General features: G+C 43.9%; 1 protein-coding gene across 1 annotated transcript in view; it reads right to left on the reverse strand.

Moving 5' to 3' along the window:
- Positions 1-22,287, reverse strand: part of LOC119372686 (probable ATP-dependent RNA helicase DDX43) — a gene marked incomplete in the record, with an annotated part of 252,672 nt that overhangs the window by 56,033 nt on the left and 174,352 nt on the right. The window contains 3 exon segments of the mRNA XM_037643131.2: positions 6,559-6,626; positions 6,693-6,752; positions 15,888-16,076. Coding sequence (XP_037499059.1) covers positions 6,559-6,626; positions 6,693-6,752; positions 15,888-16,076 — 317 coding nt within the window.

A 22,287-nucleotide genomic window follows, 5' to 3' on the forward strand; every position in this document is an offset into this window, starting at 1 on the left:
GTCAAACCCACGATACGATTATGAGGCACGCCGTAGTGGAGGGCTCCGAAAACTTTGACCACCTGGGGTTCTTTAGGTGCACTAAAATCGCACAGCACATGGGCCTCCACTTAAATGCGACTGCCGTGGCCGAATTCAAACACGCGACACTCAGGTCAGCAGCTGAGCACCATACCTTTGTACCACTGGGCAGCAATGCAAAAGGAGTGGGCTCTATTAGTATTTGGTATTAGTCAACATCAATCGTTAACATTCTTTTAACCTAAACATAATGATGTAAAAAGGGGGCAGCGCTAGAACAAGTACAAAGACAAGATGAAGACAGGACATGCACTGTACTCATGACAGTTGTGAGTAGAGCGCATGTCCTGTCTTCATCTCGTCCTTGTATTCGTTCTAGCGCTGCCCCCTTTTTACATCATTATGAACCCAAACCAACTCGCCTAACTATCTGTTATTCTGCTTAATGTAAACACTTTGCAAAGAACCCGTTTTACTAGGCACTGACTTTACAGTACTTGGTGGCTAAAATAAGTTACAAGGCAATTTAATATCACAGATATTCTCGCAAAATATTTAAACGAAGTGATAAAACTGTCAATGCCTTATCGAAATTCATATGGTAGTATATTAATCGGCCTTCTATGTCAGTGCTAGACCATGGCTACACTATGTTCCGTAGTGTCCCTAGCAAAAATACCAATAGGATTTTCTATTGTCCAATAGAACATCGCTATTGGTTCTATAGGACATCTATTGGAGCTGTATTGGTCGTATAAGACTTCTATTGGTACCAATAGATACCAAAGCCATCACCTATTGGTGTCTTATTGGACCAATAGAAGTTGTATTGGTCAAATAGGTGCGCCTATTGGTGTCTTATTTGACCATAGAAGTTGTATTGGTCAAATAAGTACTTCTATTGGATTTTAATGTACTACCAGAAGATGTTAAGGCCAACAGGAGTTTTATTGTTCAAACAGCTACCGCCTATTGGTAGCTGTTTATAATATCTTATGACTGATTGAGCGCGTCGGACCCGATCCCGATCAAATTTCTTGATCATGATTGCTGTTATACGCAAGCTGCAGACGGGATCAATTCACTTTTGATAAGTCTGATCCCGATTGAGCTTAATCGTACACCGTGAGACACCGGTGCTTTAGCAACTCGCGCGACTAAAAGAGTTTATAAAAAAGGCTGCGTGTCGACCACGGCGGTACGGTGTCTCCGTACCTGCCGTGCGTAAACGGGCACTATAGTAAAACACGCTAAAGAAGAACTTGCGAGGAATCGACAACACAGACACCACAGATAATAATAAAGAAACCGCCATGAGATCAAACCGGCATAGAACCAGCCAGGTGCCAAACAAAAAAAAGTGAGACGGTGCGCAGCGTGCGACGCTGCATGTTGTGAACATTTTTTTCTTTTTATTCCTTGTTTAGCAGGCTAAGCTAGTCTAAGCTTAAGAGAAGCTTTGGATATATGTAAAGTTTATAACTATTTATGCTAAGCAATATAAGTAGTGCTGTAAAGATACAGGAGAAAGAATTGTGGATCTGCAAACGCGACCGACCGTGCGTTTGGCGCGCCATCCGCGCTCGGCCGATACGAAGACAAGCCCAGCCTGCGGCCAAGCTAAGCCAAAACGTTCTGTGTCTGTCGCCGCTGTCGCCTTAGCGCGCGCTTTGTGATCTCAATGCTTCACGTAAGCCTGCTTACACGGTGTTTGCTTTGGTGTGCTTCCGCGACGATAACGTGAAGACTGTGTTCAGCGTGCACCAGATTGAGACGTTCTGAGCCATAAAAAAAAAAAAAAAAACAAAAAAGTCATGGATTTCGACCGATTTCGACTCTACGAAGTGGCACCACGAATAATGGCAAGACGAGCAACAGGTTATACTTCAAGGCCCATGTGCTCCGATTGTTTGGTGAGTTGAGTGGGCATGGTATTTACTCCTATTTAGTATTTATTTGATGTCACCTTTCTTTTTGTATCCAAACTTGGGACGAAGCCGAAAGGTCGGGAAAACAAGTCCCTCGTCCTTTGTCTCCGGTATTTGATGACAGCGAGACCAGCGATGCCTCGATTGCAAGTCCACACGCTCTAATAGAAGTTGAATGATTGAGCGCATATAGTCCTCGTGCGCTCAGTTGATGGCGCCACCATAGAGAAAGAAAAAAAAAGTTAAGAGTGGACACTCCCATAGACCCCAGCGGCCCAATCGACCCTAGCGCACCTGGTGGTTGGTGAGAGCAAGTGGCCTGCGCTTCCTTGTTCGGTTTCACTGGCGCGAATTTGAATTACTGTGCGTAACCACGTTTCGCTATGTCGAAAGTTACTTATTTCTTCGCCCAAATGGCAAAGCTATTGTTTGTCGTTTTCAATTACGATTCCCTATTTGTATAGTTCAATGATTCGTGCGAACTGATGTCGTGACGTATATTTTTTTGATTAAGTTATAATAAAAGAGATGCAGGAAATCATAATTCACTACGGCTTCATTTATCGCGCTCGTGTTTTCTATTAGAACAAGCGCTCAATCTACATATCAATCAAGACACAGAGTATCCACAATGTTTTTATTACAAGGCAAGGTAGAGGCTGAGCATATAAAAGCACACAATGAGAACAGCACCGCACAGAAATGCAAGGTAGACAACAAATGCCTCTCGGCTTACAAATAATTGTAACAAATACAGAGAGAACACAGACAACGCACACATCGCTAGAGTTGGCAGACGCTGGTGAAGTATGACACACTGGGCCGTAAGGATCTCTGGCAAAAACACAGCGCACAAAGTTGAAGAAGGAAGAAGTGAAATACACATAACAATAAGTCGCGAGTCGCGACTGCGTTTCACCGAAATAATGCACTGAAAAAAAAAGAGCGTACAGAAACCACACGACAAACTATACCAGAAAAGCCAGGATTTATTCGTGGTCCGAGGCTTCGGGAAACGCACCGTGAAGCATACGAGGACCAGCGAACGCTCCTCAATATTTCGCACCGAGCTCAGCGCACAGACGCTCGCACCGGTGGCAGACGCCAGCACGTGTCGCCTCGGCTTGACGCATGCGTTGCACAATGTTCACGTCTAGCTGCCGCATAGAGCCGCAAACTGATTTAGCGAACCTCGCCGTCCTTCCAACCTTCAGAAAAGGTAAAACTGCGCGGATAAGACACCAGGCAAGAAACAGAAACACGCACACACACGAAGAGCAACGTGTGTGTGTGTGCGGGTTTCTATGTTACATGGTGTCTTATTTGCACAGTTGTCACCTCTTTCTGAATAAATGACCCAACTAGCCCAACAACAACGTCATTCTACAAGCTTTGCTTGCAAAACGTGCCTCACCTGTTGTCTCACACACGAAAACACCAACGCAGCGATGTGGACGAAACCTTCCCGCTGTCATGCATGGGTTTGTCGCTTGAGATGGCGTTTATGACAGCACGGCTGAATAACAATAACCAAGTAAGGTGTGCTGAGTAAATTGTTTTTATGTATAAAGAACCTGTCAACTTTGGGCGCATAATTATTATTTTGTAAAAACAATTCTGTTGGATTGATGACAACTTTTTCTTTTTTCGCGCTTGCGTCCTCTGGCGTTTGGTGAGAGCACTAGTTCGTTACGTAGTCCTGACGTACTTCCTGAGGCCAGATTTCGCGGAGTGTCCTCTCTTAACTTCTTTCTTTCTCTATGGCGCCACGCTCTCCCGAATGTGCGCAGCGCCAATGCGGCCACTTCGCGCATTTTGTCCCTGTTCTCTTCGGGCGCGTACCTCGAAGTTGTGTGTGGCGAACGTCGATGCGTGAAAATGTGAACCCAAAGCAAGCCCTGCTTGCTTTTTTTGCGGCTACGGACGGATAGAAAACGTTCAGGAATACTTCAAACGAAGTAGTTCGCTTCGCGTGGCGCCTTGTACGCCGCTAATCAAGTTTACTGCGTGAGGTAAGAACTCCAAGTGCTGTCGGTCCGTCGAAAAATATTCGGAAAATGCGTCGCACAAATAAAAGCGTGGAGTACGACGAGCGTTTAGAAGCGAGTAAACTTTTTTTCTTGGCGTACAATAGAGAATACTTTTTATCGGCAACCTCGCGCGTCGCTTGTCCTGTGACCGGCGCGCATTAGCAGAAAGCGGGGATAGTTGAAATGACATATTAGCAACGATAAAAAGATAGAGACCGCATGAAGTTCCCGTCTTTTAGTTTTCGAGCGTTGTTGGTACGTCAAACACTTTGCTAAATTATATTTTTGAACATGTGCAACTGTGTTTTTTGTCTAGATCGTGCGATCATGAAGCCGATCCTGAGGCCCCTCAGTCCTACAGTCGTGCACAGCCGACAAATTGGGCACTGCAGAGGAGTGTCTTGCGCCGCAATCGTTGCCACAAATCTCCGTTCGGGCGAACAGTAAATAAGAGGATCAAGGGAACCGACAATGTGTCAATATTACCTGGGGCAGTAGCGCAGCCAGAACTTTTTTTTTCGGTGGGGGTTTCTTCAAACCGGACTCACTCGGACTCAAACTCACCAAAATATTACTCACCCAGACTCAGACTCACGACCCGATCTGAGTCTGAGTCAGTCGACTCATGAGTGAGTTTGCCGACCTATGATACATACACATACAAATTTTTTAAAAAATTCGGGAATCGAAAGAAACTGTGCGAAGACAGGACCAGTTTGCTTATCGGGCGCGCCGAACGGCTGCGATCCAACGTTTTCGCCGATCAGCCTCGTACGAATTCCATAGAAAATTATAAAATTGCACATTCGGCAGTTTCCCGGCCGTGTTCTTGTAGCTCTTATGACATGCGAACTCGCAAGAGCAGATAGAAGTCGACTTTTTTCGCCGCGTACACACGCTTGCGCTGCTAGGGGTCATTGCCAACCTGCTGCGGCCAAGCGCGGCGGTACGGAGGGAACAGGGACATTTTGCCAGCAGCCGCCGCAGTGGCGCTGCATATCCGATTTGAAAACAGCAGCGCACGAGGCCTATATTATTGCAGTTTGTTTTTGTGTTTATCAGTATGCACAAAAAAACTTAGCATAGATTAGAGGTAAAGGACAGGCGCCCTGCTCGTGAGTGTAGTTGGAGTCTCGCAAGCCCTTTGTAAGTATTTACAACGTGCATGTTGAGCCGAAAACGCGTTTATCGCTTCATAGTAAAACGCTCTAGTCGATGCGGTTTGTGTGTTGTAGTGTGCGCCAATCGGCTTATCATACTTGTTCGACATACAGAAGAACCAAGGCCACATGATAATTCATTATACAAAATGTGCATAGCATATGTACGACACTGGTGCGATTTATTAATGTTGTTGGCTTAATTGCATAAGCACGTAACATGCAGCACGTGTGTTATATCCAACTCATTGCAGCCTGACTGCTGTGTTGGGCTTGCAACGATATGGAATCTAGGCTGCCTTTACTACAGTCTTACATATTACTGTTGCCTCATCGTGAATCTACCCTAGCTTAATTTATTTAGTGGCATGCTCTAGGTATGATAGTCGCACCACCATCGCGAAAAAGAGCACGTCACAGATAGTAAGTGATTATTGAGTTTGCTGTAATTTAAGGACGAGTTTGCAGTTCATTCTTGGGTACAGCTAAGAAAACACAGGACGCAAGCGTGTAAACGGGATAAGGCGCTGCTTAATTAAAAAAAAAAAAAAATTGCCCCTTTCTTTTCCTTCCTTTTTTGCCGCAAAATTTTGCCGATATACTGTTTTCTTTCACGCAATAAGCCACAGTTGGGTGTGTAATATTTCACTCAGTTTTTGCTATAGTTCAGCTCCTGCAACATTGTGAACATGTGCAGCGAATGAAGGTCTAGATAATTTCTCACTGTGCCGCCTACTTTCTATACATTGCTTCAAAGGTATAAACTTTAATTAAATATCTGTTACTGTGTTCTGATTTCATGGCTCTGTTTATTTACAGAATCTTTCAGGCACTTCCTCGAGTGCGGATGAGGCAGTCCAGAAGAAATTGACACAAGACATAGTTGCCTTGGCAAAATAGTCGCCCGCAAGATCGCCAACATCATCAAGGGCCAGAAGAAGCACTTGTAGTTTTGATTATGAGAATATATTTGAACATATGCCTCGTTCATCCACTGTGATTATCACTGCAGGGGCGCTGCCACATTGTGGGCCTTCTGCATGAAAACTGACACCAACGACGCATTTATGCAAGACCATTTGTGATGGGCTAATGAATGGCAAACAGACAGATACAAAACTAATACATTACCAATAGGCTAATATAGTTCAAATATGCAAATACAAAACAAATAGACCTATGCAGAACCAATAGACCTATGCAGAACCAATAGACCTATAAGAACCAATAGACCTATAAGAACCAATAGACCTATAAGAACCAATAGACCTATAGGAACCAATAGACCTATAGGAACCAATAGACCTATAAGAACCAATAGACCAATAGGTGTTCCATAAACCAATAGGCTATTGGTTTTCTATTGGGGATTTTTGCTAGGGGTAGCATAATAGCAGTTAAAAATAAGGTAGTACTTACATGACCTTCTTGTCTGCAAAAACAATCACTTTGTCGTCGGGCTGCATGGACTCGAGAAAAGCAAGAAGCTGTGGATGTCAATGGAAAAAATTCCCATTAAGTACGCAAAAAAATAAACTTGCTTGAAAGCTCACCTCTTGAAACTTTTCATTCTCATCACAGAGGACTACAGTCTGGGTCACTGTGTGCACGGCCTGCAGGTAAAGGGAATGACTCAGTGCAAGGTATTTAATAATCCCGTACGGTTCCAACTATACCACAAAAGGAAATTTTAGGTACTGTGGATATCCTTACTGCAGCATCTACCTTTGTCACATTATAGCAACACCATATGTCGCTGAGTTTCCTCTTAATAATCGGCTTTGACAGTTCAAACAAATTATATTTTATCTCTTGAAGTACTTACTGTTATTTTATTAAGTCTTTAGTGTTTTGCTTCCAACTTCAATTGCTGCTTCAGAATTCAGTATAGTTACAGTTCCGTTCATTCCTTCTATGTCATCATTCCTTTTTGTTCTGAAGCAACATATTTGTTCTAAAGGATAATCCTCAATTCCTGTTTTTATCCTGACTGCAGCTAGGTTGGGTTGATTTCTGGTGATTATTTTTGTTATTGTTCTCTTCAGGCTGAGAGCAATCCTTGCACTCATAAACCTGTGATCACTGCACTGTGCTTTATCTACTACATTCAAACCTTGATATAAAGGAGTTATACTAGCAGCGAAAAAATGTTATATCACAAAATTTGTTCAAGGAACATTTTAACAGTAAAAATAATACGCAGATCCCATGCATAGTGGGAATCACTTTCATATGAAGCAGTCAGCGAGTCTTTGCCGTATATATATATATTTTTTTTTTGCTTTGAGCAAAGCATTACGAGATGGACTGACATCTTTGTAAAAATTGAGAAGGTATGCACTTATTACACACTTACCAGGCACATTGACTGCACTGGCGTGTGGAGGGTAGCTCATGGTTCAATGTAAGGACAGCATTCACGTTAGAGCAGAGACATCAGTTTTACTGAAACGAAGTGCACGCTGTGGTGCGATGATGTCCATATCATAAGTAGCGTATGTCAGCGTATTCGACCAATGCTTGACTATAGCTTGCATAGTTATAGGTGCACATATGTAATGTTTATGACATTCCTATAATAGTGGATAGCCAACACTGCAACCGCAATTAGCGGTGTCATCACACGACGCCAATATAGGGCGTTGATCCGAAGCAGTTTGAGCGCTGGCACGGCTCTGTGGTAGAACACTTGTATGGACGCAAAATACCTGGGTTCCATTCCCGCTCGAGCCATGATTTTCATTCTTCACTTCCATCAGGATTTTTCACCCTTTCACCCACTGACAATACCACCGACGCCGGCACAACATTTTCCGTGACACAGGCCCCTTCGCGTCATCGATCACATTAAGATTTTTTTTTTTTTTACAGCATACTGCGGTCGAAAGACCAAGCAGGGGGGCATAACAAAAAGTGAATCACAATGTAACTTCAATAAAAAGTAAGTTCAAGTAATAAAAAACATGTTAACGCAGTAGAACACAGGACAAAAATTGAACAAAGCAAAATGGGAGCAAAAAAATGCAAAACGCAACTAGAGAATGCAAATCAAATACAACGTCAGACAGTCTGAGATTTTGAGTTTCACGGTTAAGAACAGAAAGATACATAGTTATCAAAGTCAGGATTTTGATTATCATAGAATGCTACAAAAGGTAACGCGTTCCAATCATTGATGGTCCGAGGAAAGAACGAGTTCATGAAAAGATTAGTACGTGCGAAGTAAGGTTCAAGAGTGTAACTATTTGTTTGTCGAGTTTGTCTTGAAATTCGATTTCTTACATAAGTTTCTGGACTAATGTTAAATTTACGAAAATAAAGTGAGTGTAGAAATTCCAAAGTCTCCGCTGACACAAATCACCTGTGTTGCATATTCGCATACCGTCACCAATGGTATGCAAGTATGTGCCACACATAACTGTTGGAAAGGGTTTCATGACATACGTATGAGGGAAGTCATGCTCATCATACACTCACGTCCTTTTATGCCAATTTTGGTGTCTACCAAGTTAAAGAGCCATTAAACAGGCTCCAACATTGTTTTTTTAACAGCTCCTAACCAAGCTCGCTCATTCGTTCAGAAGGGCACAGTGATCACATTCTGCGAGTATCGCAGTGCTGTGTGCCTCAAAGATGCCCCATTTTGAAAACCAATTCCCGTGTCCCTCTCCAACACATGTCCAGCCCTCTTTGCCCGTGACGTGATGTAATGTTGCCCATGGGCAATACAGTTGAAAAAGTCCCCAGGACCTGCGAATTACTTTGTTAAATCAGGAACTTCGTAAAATTAAGAGAACGACAAATTTCGCTTGAGAAATCAACAAATTTATTGCCTAGTGAAAATGTTCGTGATTTGCACCTGCGTGCGCTTCGTGAGCACACAATTCTTCTAGTTGGCCAGTGAAATCAAAGCGTCCTTGGCAACCTTGTGTGCCCCAGCAAACCGCCTCAGAAAATTGACGGCGTCCATCACCTGGCTTGGCGTGAGCATGGGAGCTTCGACAGTATTCGGCTCAGTCGCGTCTTCAGATCAACAGAATGCGTTGGTGGGCTAATTGGTGAGAATCCATAGTGCTTTTTTTTTAGCACAAAGAAAACGACACCACAAGAAAGAAGACAGAATGTTGCGCTGTGTTCTGTCTTCCTTTTGTGGTGTCGTTTTTTGCGCTAAAAGAAGAAAGCATCTTCAGACTCCTCTTGTGCACCGGAAAAAAGCTGTACGATTTCTTCGTCATTGAGGACTTCTGTTGTGTCAGTGTCCGTGTCTGCGTTGGCGTTCACGAAGTCGTCGAAGTTCTGATTTGCGGCTGCCTCATCACACCGATGAAGTTCTTCCCAACAACTGGGCGATGCCTCTTCCTGCTCACGTTGCAGGCTTGTGGAGCCCGACGCAGCCTCAGAAGTAGAAGTGCAGAAGCCAGCATGCCGGAAACGGTTCCCAATGATCGAGGGCCAGGTTGCTCTCCACAATGCTGCCACCATCTCGACTGCCATGTACACGTCGATCTTGGTTTCACGTTTGATTCCAAACTTCAGCAGGAGCTTCTCGATGACCCTACGCTTATATGCGCATTTCACATTGTTGATGATCCCCTGATCAAGGAGCTGGATGACGGAAGTCGCATTTGGAGGAAAGAACTGCAACTCCACATTCCTGAGGTGAAGCTCCGGGATGTGGTGCACCGTGCAATTGTCTAACCTTCGACAACGCAGCATGCCCAGAGCAGAAGAAAGAAAAGAATGTGCGCATGTGAGATCAAATGATCGAGTCCCCATTGCCGCTTCCACCATCTGGTGGAACTGACCCAAAGCCTGGAAAGAAATGCGCAGTCTGTCATTCCGTGCAGTTTCCGCTTGTAGTTTCGTAAGAACCAAAATGAGCATGCCTCCGCTACGTCGATTGTACCGCTCCTGCGCTGGCAGCACACTGCCAGATTCTAGACGCCACAAATTTGGAAAAGCCTCTTTTTCTATGCATCTTTTTTCCCTGAATGCTTCGTTAAATCAGGTTTGATGGCAAAGTTTGTTTCATTATTTTGAGTTCGTAAAAGTATTAAGCCTATGGGCAACTGCAGGGGGAATCCGAATTTGTTTGTGTTAAATCGAGAAATTCATAAAAACGGGTTTCGTAAAATCGAATTGCAACTGTATTATGTAGAACCAACTCCATCGATTAGTCCTCTGCACTACAAAACAGAGTCTTGGCCCTGCGGTGATGCAGTTTTGGCCACACAGTCCACATTTTCATTTTCCTGTGCTGCCCTCTGCCGTTTCAGTAGGGGCCAGGAATAGCGAGACAACTGGTATCGCCAGAACGAAAGTTTCCGAGATCAAGAGGCGTTTCACGACTTTACCACTACGGGAAGGGCGCATGCGCCATGGTATACAGTAAAAGCTTGTTAATTCGGATTTCACGGGACCAGAAAAACTGTTCGAATTAACCAAATGCCGAATTATCGAAAGTAACAAGAAAATAGTAAATAAATGTATATGACATCAATGCACTTTCATTATCTTGAGGAATACGTTAATGCAATTATTTTGCATAAGAGCAGTGCAAAAGCCGCACTTTCGTCATTTGCTACTTCGTTCACCATGTGAATGCGGCTCAAGACCCCCGTGTCCTAAGCCGAAACATGCTATGAACCCATACCTTATTAAGTACCAACAACGTGATGACCACGCCTTTCTGATAGCCCACAGCCGTTTCCGCTGTCCGTGAACATCTTTTTCGCTGCTTTGTGTCAATATTTCTGGCACTTCGTGCGTGGCGCACTCCAAGGATCATCCGAATTAACCAGGTTGCGGCAAAATATGACCGAATTAACGAGAGTTTGATGACATTAAACGATGTATACGCTGGCCGGGACCAGAGAACACGTCCAAATTATCCGATTTTCCGTATTAACTAGTGTCAAATTAACAAGCTTTTACTGTATTTGTTTACCTCACCAGTGCCTCGTACCCCACACACTGCGCTTCCTCACTGCACCGCTCTGACACGAGCAAAACTTAAGACGAAGCCGTGCTCGGTCATTGGCTTCATGCTGATGACATAATTGCTGACGTGTTACGTTGCTGAATGAGGTGCAGTCTGGACAAGCTATGCCTACCCCTCCTCGCTGCTGAGACGGGTGGGAAGGCCCAGTGAGAAACTGAAACAAGCGAAAGCAGGTTGTCCTATACCCAGTATCTTCCTTAATAAGAGGCTGAGTCCGAGCTAGTTGGTACACTGACATTATGAAACCGTTAAGCGCACAAAGACGAGAACAAGAACATGACACACAGAGCGCTACTTTAAACTAATGTTTATTGCGACACAAAAACGCCATATATGTAGTCTCTTCACTCAGAAATGGCTACTGCGCATGTTTGAGAGCTGAGCTATCAGCTTCTCTCTTATTCCTACACTCTCCTCTCTCTTTTTTCCTTTTTCGCGCTAACGATAACAGGCTTTGTTAGCGCGCGCATGGTAACTGGGCGGTACAGAAAGAGCACTTGAATCACACAAGCATTTCTTTAACAAGAATCATAAAGGCAAAAACAACAGGCTGAAAAGGTGGCGTACCAAAAATGAACAAGGGTATTACAAATGCTGGCCAGCATAAATGAATAGGAATGAAAAACAAATGCGGCTAAACAATGGAAGTCGTCAAAAGGTAAAAACGGTATGAAAACAGAAGTCGTGAGAAGGTAAAACAGCATAAAAAGATGTAAAAAGATATAAAAAAAGAGGACCTTTAAAAGGTTAAAAACCTAAAACGTAAGAGCAAAACTAACTGTGTTGCTTTCGAAGAAAGAGCTGGCGTTTTTGCAAAACCAGTGACTTTTACTTAGTTTTGCTCTTACGTTTTAGGTTTTTAACCTTTTAAAGGTCCTCTTTTTTATATCTTTGTACATCTTTTTATACTGTTTTACCTTCTCACGACTTCTCTTTTCATACCGTTTTTACCTTTTCACGACTTCCATTGTTTAGAGGCATTTGTTTTTCATTCCTGTTCATTCATGTTGGCCAGCATTTGTAATACCCTCATTCATTTTTGGTACGCCACCTTTTCAGCCTGTTGTTTTTGCCTTTATGATTCTTGTTAAAGAAATGCTTGTGTGATTCAAGTGCTCTTTCTGTACCGCCCAGTTACCATGCGCGCGCTAACAAAGCCTGTTATCGTTAGCGCGAAAAAGGAAAAAAGAGAGAGGAGAGTGTAGGAATAAGAGAGAAGCTGATAGCTAAGCTCTCAAACATCCGCATTAGCCATTTCTGAGTGAAGAGACTACATATATGGCGTCTTTGTGTCGCAATAAACATCAGTTGGAAGTAGCACTCTGTGTGTCGTCTTCTTGTTCCCGTCTTTGTGCGCTTAACGGTTTCATAATGTCAGTATCTTCCTTATTACAGCATTTATTCGTCAAATTCTTTCGGCAGCATGTTCACATCCTACGAGCACGCAGTTATCTCTCCATCACAAACTTTGGACTGTAAGGTTGTTTAGTGGCCCTTTAAGGAGATGATCATGAGAGTGCCAAGACGTAGGCAAACAGACCGACGGATGGACAGACAGACATATAGAAAAAGTCTTATTGCCTTTGGTTTACTAAAAAATGCTTCACATTTAAAAAACACTAGAGCTTCCCAGGTCATTGCTGGTGATAGTATTTCATTAGTAGCTACCAGTAGAGAAATTATTGCAAAAACGTGGTGCCTAATTGTTTGGTTAAAGAAAAGAAGGTGATTTTATAAGGGCTCGTTTTTTTTCTTTGTTAGACATAATATTAATGAGAACTAACAGACAATAATGCCAAGGAAAGTGTAAGGGATTTTATTTGTAATAAATGAATGGGATATAAATGTGAAGAAAGTAAAGTGAATGAAAAGATAAGTTACCTTCTCGTCCATTTTACTTTCTTCACATTTATATCCCGTTTATTACAAATAACATCCCTTATACTTTCCTTGGCATTATTGTCTGTTAGCTCTCATTAATTGTATGATTAGGCACTTGCGGCACACTAAAGCATTGCCTTGGAGACTAGCAATAGTTGAACTGAGGAGAGCATTATTAGAACTAAAACATTGCTGACATGTTTTTTCAGCTCCAGATGCAGTACTTTTAGGACACCACAGCATGTCTTCAGAGATTTGCTACTTTTACTCCGAACAATTGGGATGACATCTTGTTGTGTTGCCTTGACAAGCTTTTGAGATAATTCCAATGGTCATACTTGTGGGAGCTTCCACAGGTGCGGGCCTCCAGTAAGTGTGGCTCAGCATAGCACAACCAAGCAAAGCACTAGGCACCCAAAAGGACAGGACTGATGAGCTAGTTAGTAGCGCATAACTCAGAACAGTTGCGCAAAGAATCACACGGATGGCGACAGGTAAAGACGAGACACCGAGTCAATTACAATTACCGAATGGAATAATCTTAGTAACGAAGTTGTTTCCCAGTCATCCTTGAATCTTTTTGCTGCGCAGCTCCAGCAGTGAGTGTCTGAATTCCATTACATGTGCTTCTGCTGTTTATTTCAATCACTGTAACGAATCTCCACGCGTGATCATTTTGAATGTAGCACTGATTTTACTATACGCCCTTATGCCTGTTTATTGCAAACCACTGTTTTTTTTCCTTGTTTCTTTTCTTTTCTTCTGAAAGCGTGTACATACTGCCGCGCGTATGTGCCAGTGGCAACGGCAACGAAGCAGCGCGAGTGTATTTGGCCCATCGCGGGGACGAAGAAGACGTGGCAGTTTCTCTGAATGATAAAGCGTGTTTGCCTATCGTTCTCCGTGTCCTCGTCGATCCCACGTCGTTACAATACATTACCTGTTCTATATTTATTTGTTTGCCGATTTGTAAATTTAGCCAATGTATATCCACCCTGCCAAAACCCTATGTTAAGGTTGCAGTATTCATAAATAAATAAATAAATAAATAAATAAATAAATAATAAATAAACTAGGCACTGCTCACTGGCTTAGTGTTCAAAAAAGGATCAATACGCACTCATCATACATGCAACTTAACGCAGGCGAGCTGAAATCCTAGTAATGCCCGAACAAAGGGGCCAGTGGATGAAAAGCAAATGCGTGTAAAGGTCTTCCTAACACCCCTTCTCTCATGGTGCCACCTTCGAGACTGCTTCACTGGCGAAAAGTAATTGACATCTCAGCCATTCGCACAGTCTCTTTTCAGGTGAAGAGAGAGAGGCTGACAGGGCACACCTTCGCAACTCCTGGGAGACCTCCGATACAAAGGCAGTAAAAATTGGGGGACTCTGAAGCTTGGCCTTTAAGAGTTGAACACGATAGTGATATCCGGCCCCATCCTCATCGCGCTCTGTTTCGCTTGTCATTATGTTCAGTCGCCCAGCCAGCCAGCCACACACGCACACACACGACGTACCTATAGTAAATGTTTCCGCCCTTTTCAACAGCACTATCATGATACAGTGTACCCTCAACATGTGTGTAAGAGAATCCACGCACTAATGTGTATGCCCTTTGTAATGGGTGGCATGCTTTAAACCAGCAGCAGATAAGCATGTGATACTATTTCGAAGTTGCGATGCACCCACTATGTGTTCGTATAGGAATCTGCGCAGTAATGTGTGTGCCTTTTGTAATGGGTGGCCGGCTTCAAACCACCAACTTGTTATAGAATTCGCATGGTGTGACGCCCGATGGCAATGTACGCTTGTACCACGTTTTACAGCGATATTGCATCTCGTACTGCGATGCCTGTACACAGGACACTTATGTTTGTGAGGCATGAAAGTTAATTTCAGGGCAGTTCCAAGCAATGGAGTGGTTCTGTGCTAGAACACCTGCTTGCCACGCAGATGGGCTGGGTTCGATTCTCACTCGAACCGAATATTTTTTATTTGTTTTATTTGCATCTTTCTCGATTTTTCGGTCACGGACAAGATGCTGATTTTTCGCTCACAACCAACGACGCGGACACCGGAATTTCTGCGGAACAAGCTCTTTAACGCTATTGCGTTAAAACTACACTTGAGAAGCATAAATTATGAATTATATTGGCTAAAAAACCCACGCACACACAAAACTATAAAATAAAGTAGTTTATTGCAGCGAGGCGTACACAAGGCCAATAAATCTTACCTCGCACTCATTGATAATATTGTGACATGGTTGTGGCGTGGACGAAGGCAGAAGTCAGCAGGATAAGAACAAGTCTTTTATTTGGCGAACTTGTGCCAAGAAACGAAATAGCCACTTTACAAGCGATGCACAATGAGCACGGATTGCGGCGGACAAAGCGGCATCCGTCGATCAACTGACAAGTGGTCAAGCGCGTCGGCTTTTATACAGGCGCTATCGAACTTTGCAGCGATATCGCTGGTGGCGGCGTTATCTCTCGTGAAAGCTGGAACATTCGCCTGCGGCGCGCAATCTTAACGGAACGTTCTAAAACAATCGCGAAGCTTCTTACACATCACGGGGCGGCCTGCGCAGCGCGTTGCCCACAGGCTTTGTGGGTGAAGCTTCAACTCATGAAAAATAAGACGCGCAATATGCTTCAATGAAAAAATTCACAACTCCTGACGCCCAGCTGGCTGTCCTTTGTTGAACCATTTTGCATCAACCATGCGATCGCATGCATGTTTTCATTTATATCCTTTGCAACAGCTGTTTCCCCCATAACACAAGTGCCATAAACATGCTTACAGACAAGTACACTGTGTGATCCAACAAGACATGTTCAGCAAACATTATGTAAAATACTCACCGCCAGGTCGAGGGAGCCAACAAACACCTGGAAAGGCTTGTTCATGTACTGCTGCGCGAGCCGGCGCACACCCTCTGGCCAGGTGGCACTAGTCATAACTGTCTGTCGGTCTGGCCGAATGTCCAGTAGCACCTTCTTGATCTGTGGCTCGAAGCCCATGTCCAGCATGCGGTCTGCTTCATCCAAGATCTGAAATGGTATGAATCAGTTGTAATTTGTAAGGCATGAGGGAACCATAGACTTTCATTCTTACCCAACATCACCTTGCAGCAGAGCTTGTTTAAAGCTTTTTGGACATTTCCACTAGTTGGAGTGCACTGTCTTTAACGTTTGACAAAAACCATGTTTGTTGGCAGTACAGCCCACGTGCACAGAAAGATATGCTCCCATACGATTCTGCACATTTTAAGCTAGTAAAGAGAGCAATTGCTACCCATTGCCTTGAATCTGCCCGAACAAAGTCGTGTCCTCACGCCATGCAGGTTAGTTTTGAAAACCTGGCAAGGCCATATTCAGCCGGCTTCCCAAGCTTGGTCGTAGACGCTGTCTAGAAAACCTTCCTACAGAAGGTGAAGGGCATAAAAAAGAAAATGTCTAGCCCTGTCCAAAAAGAAGGCAAGCTCGCAGTGGTCCCGTACATCCACCAACTTTCCAACAACCTCAAGAAGGTTGCCAATAGATACGGTGTGCCTGCAGTCTTCTCGGCGCCACGCGAGTTGGCTGGACTGTGTCCGCGAATCAGCTGCGTTGACAAAAAGCTTGGATGCCGGAAGAAGCACACTAGATCTTATGTGAAATGCATGATGGGCGTTGTACACAAAATACTGCTGTCGTGTGGAAAAACGTACATGGGCCACACTGGGCGATGTGTCAGCGACCGAGCACGGGAGCATGAATTATCCTTAAAGAATAAAGGAAATGCGCGCTTACCTGCGCATTGTGTAGACTGCAGATGTGAGCCTCTGCTTCATGAGATCAAGATAACAGGCAGGAGTAGCGACAGATTAGCTTGAGAGTTATTGGAGGCGTTTCACATTAAGAACAGAGGCATGAGTTGTATTAGTGATACGTCTGTTTCTCTTTGCCAAAATAAGATGCAGTTCTTTGATATTCCAGTGCGACCGCTTTCTGCCAATGCTGATGCACGCATACACAAATTGTCGTCTTCTGTTGGCTTCACCTTTCGAATAAACAGTTGAAGTTTAGAGCCCAACCTATCTGCTTCCTCTTACTTCTTTTCTTGTGTCTTTCTTTCCTAGTTTGGGCTAGTAGTACCCCTTTGATGTCAACCAACAACCCGCCACGGTGGTCTAGTGGTTATGGTGCTCGACTGCTGACCCGCAGGTCACGGGATCGAATCCCGGCCACTGCGGCTGCATTTTCGATGGAGGCGACAATGCTTGAGGCCTGTGTACTTAGATTTAGGTGCATGTTAAAGAACACCAGATAGTACAAATTTCCAGGGCCCTCCACTACGGCGTCTCTCATAATCACATTGTGGTTTTTCAGATGTTAACCCCCCCCCCCCCCCCCATAAAAAAAGACGTCAACCAACTCTCCCAACAACAAGTCTTACTCAATGTGGTTGATCACATGGCCGTGATAAATCAAGAATATGCCTTTCCTGAAACCAGCTCACTCTCTTGGTGGATTAATGTTAAAGAGCCAGCAAACAACCTCGTAGTCTGAAATTTTGTGATGTAGAGATAACTGTGCACTTGTACAATGTGAACATGATGCTGCAAGAATTTTACGGAAATTCTGTGATGGCGAGATAACTGTGCACTTGCACGATGTGAACATGCTGCTGCAAGAATTTTGCGAATAAATTGCGTAATAAGGAAGTTACAGGGTATAGAACAATCTGTTTCGGCTGGTTTTGGTTTCTCGCTTGGCCGCCCCACCTTCTCGGCAGCAGAGAGAAGTAGGCGTAGCCCTTGGTCGTGACTATGCCCACTTCGGCAATGTAACATGACGTCAGCGATTCCGTCATTGGCACGCAGCCAACGATCGAGCAAGGCTTCCTCTATGTGTCACTCATGTTAGAGCGGCACGGTGAGGAAGCGCGGAGAGAGGGGGGTACAAGGCACTGGCAAGGTAAACAAATATGCCACAGCGCATGCACCCTTTCCCTCACAGTAAAATTGCGAGACGCCTCTCGATCTTGAAATCTTTCGTTTTGGCGATTCCACTTGTCCCACTAGTCTTGGCTCTACCAAAACGAGAGAGGACAGCACACGAAAATTAAAATGCCTAGTGCGCGGCCAAACCTGCATCACCGCAGGGCCAAGGCAGCATTATGTCACTGCATGGGCAAAAAGGACTGATCAGGCGCAGGAGAGGGGCACAGAAATTGTTTTTTGAATTGGAGCAGCTGCGCCGTGCTGTGATATATTCACAAAATGTCATCACCACAGCCTTCTGCATGAATTAGCGAGCTTGTTTGGGAAGTGTAAAAAAAAAGTCTGAGCCTCTTTACTGGCCCTTTAAGTGTTCTTTTATCCTGTTTGCAATTAACTTCGTAAGTATTTTTTATAGTACTGAGAGTAAGCTGACGAGTCAATAACTGTTCAAGTCTTTCATGTCTCCTTTCTTTGGGTATCTTGTACATGGATTGCAATATGGCTTGCAAGATGAGTATCTATATCTGTATTTGAAGGAAAGAAGATGACTTTAAAGGGCTCGTTTTTCCTTGTTAAACACAATATTAATGAGGAATAGCAGACAAGAATGCCAAGGAAGGTATAGGGGATGTTATTTGTAGTAATTAGGATATAAATGTGAAGAAAATAAAGTAGACGAAAAGATAACTTGCCGCTGGCAGGGACCGAACCTGCAACCTTCAAATAATGCATCCGATGCTCTACCATTTAGTTACGGCGGCAGTCATCCTCCCGTCCGCTTTATGGGGTGGGTATATATGTGAATTTAAGCCTGGGAGTGTTTAAGCCGATCGCAACCATGGCAGCGAGTGTGGAACACTCTTTTTCTGCCTTTTGGCGTCACGTAGCACGTGATCTTCTTACAAGCTCGTAGCAGACCAATAATCCCTCGCATAGTACCTGAAGGCATCAAGTCTGCCAGAACGAGACCTTTGCTATGAATGAAGGAAAGAAGATGACTTTTAAGGGCTCGTTTTTCTTTGTTAAACACAATATTAATGAGGAATAACAGACAAGAATGCCAAGGAAGGTATAGAGGATGTTTTTTGTAGTAATTAAGATATAAATGTGAAGAAAGTAAAGTGGACGAAAAGATAACTTGCCGCCGGCAGGGACCGAACCTGCGACCTTCGAATAACGCGTCCAGTGCTCTACCACTGAGCTTGGCATTCTTGTCTGTTAGTGCTCATTAATATTGTGTCTAACAAAGAAAAACGAGCCCTTAAATGTCATCTTCTTTCCTTCATTCATAGCGAGGGTCTCGTTCTGGCAGACTTGATGCCTTCAGGTAGTATGCGAGGGATTACTGGTCAGCTGCGAGCTCGTAAAAAGATCACATGCTACACGATGCCAAAAGGCAGAAAAAGAGTGTTCCACACTCGCCGCCATGGCTGCGATTGGTGCTGACTAACACTCCCAGGTTTAAATTCACATATATACCCCGTAAAGTGGACGGGAGGATGACCGCCGCCATAGCTCAGTGGCAGAGCATCGGACGTGTTATTCGAAGGTCGCAGGTTCGGTCGGTGCCAGTGGCAAGTTATCTTTTCGTCCACTTTAATTTCTTCACATTTGTATCCTAATTACTACAAATAACATTCCCTATACCTTCTTTGGCATTCTTGACTGTTAGTTCTCATTATTATATCTGTATTTCTGATACATGCAATAATTTAGTGTATCCCAAGGTACAAGATACTGCTATCACAATACCATCCTGGGACGAATGTAATGTTGGCTGAACTCCACTTCTCAAGCTGATACTGTTGCCATTAGGCCACTCGACTAAAACTAAAGGCAGCGACATCTTTTTATCTTGCTGTGATTGCATTTTGACTATACTGATGCTCACATGCACAAATTGTTGTATTTTCTTAGCTTCATTTTTAAATAAACAGTTGAAGCATGGCATCCGACCTTTCTGCTTCCTACTCTTTCTTTATTTTGTCTCTGTTTCTTTTTTTTGCACTAACATGTATTCCTTGGAGAATTGCAGCCTTTCCTAAGAAGAGCCCATTGCCACTACCGAGGTCTTCAAAAAAGCGGCAACTGGTAATTTTTGCAGGGTGATCAAATCTGACAAATTTTTCTTTGCTGAAACTGAAACTGAGATGCAAAAGAGCGCGACTGCCATACTCTTCTGAGATGTCCGGATAAGCGGGCATTGTTATATTGTCACGTGGTCGTGACGTCGAAGAAGGCAGCAGTCAGCACGTCCGAGATGAAACTCTTTATTTGGCCGAACTTGTGGCCGAGAAACTGAAAGTCAAAGTACAGCAATACACTGATAGCGGCGAACAGAGCATCGACCGTCGATCAACTGACAAGCGGTCAAGCGCGTCAGCTTTTATACAGGCGCTATCGAACTTTCCAGCGATATCGCTGGTGGCGGCATTATCTCTCGATAAAGCTGGAACATTCGCGTGCGGCGCGAAATCTTAACAAAACGATCTACTACAATCGAGAAGTTTCTCGAACACTGCTTCGCAGACAGCCTCGAGCGTTGATAGCCGTCCTTGCTAGTCAAACCCAAAAAACATCAAAATAAAACAAGTGGGCGTGGCAATATCAACTTTGCTTTGCAAGTGTGCAGGCTGCGCTTGCGGTTGCAGCAGACATTGCACACGTAGGCTTATGATTGCAGAAGCACTAACACCATTGCAATCATTGTCGCAAACAGGGACATCATTGTGGTCTTCTTGTAGTTGCACTCATCGGCACTTCGATTTCGCGAGTGAACTTGGTCAAAGCCCATCACTGCAATAATTACCAGAGGCCGCTTTTTCACAGGCAGGACTTTATTTCGTCCATTTGATCTGACTGTCTGTCTCTTCTAAATAAAACGTTCATTATCTTAATTTCTGTAATTGTTGTCTCTGGTCATTTTAAGATGTCTGCCACCACATCAAAAATAATTATGAAGGCAATGAGCAAATATCCCATTTCCCTTATTTTTTAGGGTTTTTGTACGTGTCTTGATACAGCACCTGGTATATGCTTATGGCAGCCAGTTGGCCCCATTCTGTGTCTGGTTTTAATTTTATTGCTTTACTTCATTAAATTGCTCAAGATATGCACCCACCGGGCGTCCACGAAACTAGAGTCTGAAAAACATGTGACTAGAAAACACGTGACCTTGCCCACCGGAACAGGTCAATGCCTGTGCCAGCAACTTGCAGCCGCAGATTAGGAGAGGGGGATCTCCAAGCAGAAGGGGAAGTTTCAACTAGAAGGGGGCACACCATTGTCTGCTGCATATTAGTTGGCCTTTACCTTCTGTGGAGGCAGTGTAGCAGCAGCATGCATAGCTACGAGTCTGATGACGTTGTAGGCCTAGCGTCAACATTGGCAGAAGATTCGTTGACGAAGTGCTCCATTCAGGTAGTATGTAGCCTTCAGGTAGTATGCGAGGGATTATTGGTCAGCTGCCAGCTCGTAAAAAGATCACGTGCTACGTGACGCCACCAGGCAAAAAAAGAGTGTTCTACACTCGCCGCCATGGCTGCGAATGGCGCTGACTAACACTCCTACGTTTAAATCAACATAAATACCCCAAAAAGTGGACGGGAGGATGACTGCTGCCGTAGCTCAGTGGTAGAGCATCGGACGCGTTATTCGAATGTCGCAGGTTCGGTCCCTGCCGGCGGCAAGTCATCTTTTCGTCCACTTTACTTTCTTCACATTTATGTTCTAAATACTACAGATAACACCCCCTATACTTTCCTTGGCGTTATTGTCTGTTAGTTCTCATTAATATTGTGTCTAACAAAGATAAACGAGCCCTTAGAAAATCATCTCCCTTCCTCCATTGATGAGGAAGACTCAGGGTACAAGCGTGAATTAAAACTGGAGCTGTGCAAACAGCAAAATTTTACGTGTGAAGTGATTTCGAACATTAAAGCTGAGTGCGAATCGAATAGAATACTTTTCGAATAGTTGTTGAATATTTTCTTAATACTTCGAAGCGAAATTACAAAAAGAAACTAAAGTTGCAGAGGATCCCCAAGCATATTCTTATGAGTAGGAACATGAAAGCATTTCCTATGGCTAGGTTGGTGAAGCACTGGAGGGGTCCTGCTAAATGGTGCTCTCTACATGCCTTATAAAGAATGAGGCAATGCAGAGGCTGAATTGTGTTTATTTACGTGATATGGTACAAATAAAGTGGTGTCGACAACACTTTACATGTGAAAGGAAAGAGACGCCATTTGCTCAATCTCTCCTCCTCCAACTTCTCT

The sequence above is a fragment of the Rhipicephalus sanguineus genome, chromosome 10, assembly GCF_013339695.2.
Source record: "Rhipicephalus sanguineus isolate Rsan-2018 chromosome 10, BIME_Rsan_1.4, whole genome shotgun sequence".
Classification (NCBI taxonomy): Eukaryota; Metazoa; Arthropoda; class Arachnida; order Ixodida; family Ixodidae; genus Rhipicephalus; species Rhipicephalus sanguineus.